Here is a 2,798-nt window from a genome sequence, read left to right on the forward strand (position 1 = left end):
AAAAAAATGCAGGTTGAGCCAGAGCTACAAAGCTCTTTTGGTATCTACAGTGGGATGGTGTCTACTGAGGCTGATCCTAGATTTGACCACCTGCTTCTCAGAGGTAGCTACTGAGCCACCCCCGCTGGAGAGATGTGCTAAAGTTAAGAGAGAACAAACCATTGTCACAATATTCTAATAGGTGATTTGTGCAACAAGTGTGTGTGTGTGTGTGTGTGTGTGTGTGTGTGTGTGTGTGTGTGTGTGTGTGTGTGTGTGTGTGTGTGTGTGTGTGTATAGATCCCCACCAGCTCTGCCATAGATTTAGCATTCCCTTACAGAAGGCGAGTGGCAGAGCTGGCTGGGATGTACATATAGTGCCACAGGTTAATGTCCCTGCCCTGTACAGTGTACAATGATTCCAGTTCCTGAATCTGGCTGAAATTAAGTGAGCGGGAATTTTTATCGGCGGGATTTTTGAAAAATGTAGCCTCTCTTCTCTAAGCCAATCGGTGGAGGGTACATGCTTACTACAACCAATCAGCGCGCAGCTGAGCGTATATGTAAATATGATGAAAGCAGCCAGGTTACATAGCACATATTTTGGGAAGATGCCTGAAAGCAGGGCATCACACAGCCTGCCATCCGCCGCCTAGTTCGTAATGGTGGCATGAAGGCTATAAAAGTTAATTACCCGATTTAAGGGCCTCCTACAATAATCCAGAAACGAGGTGAAGGAACAGGCTGTATTGTTAAGGAAGACGTTTTAGTAGCAAATGATAATACGTGTTCCGAGGTGCAGTCTGTACATCACCGGAAATGGCGTGCAGAAGCCGCGGTGCTGTTCCCAGCACCAGACTAGGTCCGATCCACAAAACAATGCAGCTGCTATGTGCGGCTGAAGGTAGAACCCAGCACATTCGTGTATATTTTCTCCATCTATCTTACACCTGCAGAGCTAAGAAATAACTGCATATGAATCCCCTCCCCCGCATAGCTGGATATTTCTGCCGTATCTAGTGACTATTATTCACTCCGTCCAGGGCGCCCCCAACACGCGCCTACAGCTCTGCCGGGACAGGGTGGGTGGCTCTGAAAAGAGCCTTTGTGGGGATAACAAGGAAGAGAGGCTGCGGCGGCTTTTCCATCACTTCTTGGCCGCAGCTTTCTTGGGCTTAGCTGCCCTCTTGGTCGGGCTTTTTGCCGCTTTGCGCTTCGCTGCCTTCTTGGCCGGACTCTTGGCAGCTTTGGACTTCGCCGCCTTCTTGGCCGCCTTCTTAGGCTTCACAGTTTTAGGCTTCTTTGGGCTTTTGGCAGCAGCCGGTTTTGCGGGTTTCTTCACCTTCTTGGGGCTCTTGGCTGCACTCGGAGCTTTCTTGGGCTTCTTCGGGGATTTGGCCGCTTTCTTTGCCGCTGGTTTCTTGGGCTTCAGGGACTTCTGGGCGGCCTTCTTGCTTTCCACTTGCTTCTTATTGAGCTTGAAGGAGCCGGAAGCGCCGGTGCCTTTCACCTGGGTGAGAGTTCCTTTGGTCACGAATCCTTTCACCCCCACTTTGATGTGGCTGTTGTTCCTCTCCACATCGTAGCCGCCGGCAGCCAGAGCTTTCTTCAGGGCGGCAAGAGAAACCCCGCTGCGCTCTTTAGAGGCGGCCACGGCTTTTACGATCAGCTCGGAGACGCTGGGCCCGGAAGACTTGCCGCTCTTCCTTGCTCCTCCAGCAGCTTTCTTCGGCTGCCTCTTCTTTTTACCAAAAAAATAAGACAGCGCTGACTGAGATGAATTGTAAAAATAGTTAGCAATGTTATTTAATAATAATTATACAATAAAATACATAAAAACATAAAATAAATGGATATCTCACTGCGCTAATGAGCTCATAGTCACCATATGTGGGATATTATTCGTTTGCTGCTTGATGAAATGTCCCTGTAGGATCCGCACATTAGAAAATCCCTTATCCTGGGGTTGTGGCACAGTCCCCGGGCCGAAGAATTTATGGAGACAACGCTGGAGGAATAACTGTCCCAGTAGTTTGGCAATACAATGGGGGTCCTCACCAGTGATGCGTGGTAGTCTTGATATTCGGTCCTTGTTAGTGGATATGGGTGGAAATAGCGCTATTTTTGCAGAGTCCTTAGGGGTCCAAGTGATAGTAGATATGGAGGTGACACAGGCTCACACCTTTTTTTCTATTTTTTTGGTAATTTTGTTTGTATTATTGTATTATGTTATAGGCGTGACTAGCCTATATAGACAGCTGCTAATCACTCAATAAATTGGAGCCACAGCTTGAGCGCCACTTCCAAGTAATGGGTTACCTCTCTTTTGCCTCTTCTTTTTGGCTGCGCCCTCTGATGGAGGAACAGTGGCGGCGATTGGGGCAGTTTCTGCCATGTTAGCGGGACTTAACTGTAATCAATAAAACTACAACGCCGGTTGCTGAGTCGGACTCACGTCTTTTATATACACTGTCGGCTGTGCTGTGATTGGCTGCCGAGAGTGATGCGTTCTGTGCTCCCATTGGCGGAATGAGCAGCTGTGTAAACCTTCCCTGTCTGAGTGTACGGGGGGATCTGCTCTCACCTTGTGTTTCCCTAGCACAGAAAAACAGTCTTTTATAGGGCATGAGGAGAGCGGAGAGCTGTCTCTGCACCACACTCGTACTTCAAGGTCTGCCCTAACTTTTTAGTATCATTGCTATCCTAGGGGTTGAGAAGGAGGCCAGGCATAGCCACTTGGAACTCACCCGCACCATGCTGGATCTGCCCGGCATATAGCACATCTCTCCTTTACTGTGAGGCTAGTATGTCCCACCGGG

General features: G+C 48.9%; 1 protein-coding gene across 1 annotated transcript; it reads right to left on the reverse strand.

Annotated features, from left to right (window-relative positions):
• Nucleotides 1-1,126: 1,126 nt before the first annotated feature.
• LOC134934358 (histone H1B-like) lies at nt 1,127-2,374 on the reverse strand. The gene is made up of 2 exons (XM_063929812.1): nt 2,299-2,374; nt 1,127-1,746 (listed from the first exon to the last, which is right to left on the reverse strand). The coding sequence occupies exons 1-2, from the start codon at nt 2,372-2,374 to the stop codon at nt 1,127-1,129; spliced, it is 696 nt and encodes a 231-aa protein (XP_063785882.1).
• Between the last annotated feature and the right edge of the window lie 424 nt (nt 2,375-2,798).

This window comes from Pseudophryne corroboree, chromosome 6, assembly GCF_028390025.1.
Source record: "Pseudophryne corroboree isolate aPseCor3 chromosome 6, aPseCor3.hap2, whole genome shotgun sequence".
NCBI classification, from domain to species: domain Eukaryota; kingdom Metazoa; phylum Chordata; class Amphibia; order Anura; family Myobatrachidae; genus Pseudophryne; species Pseudophryne corroboree.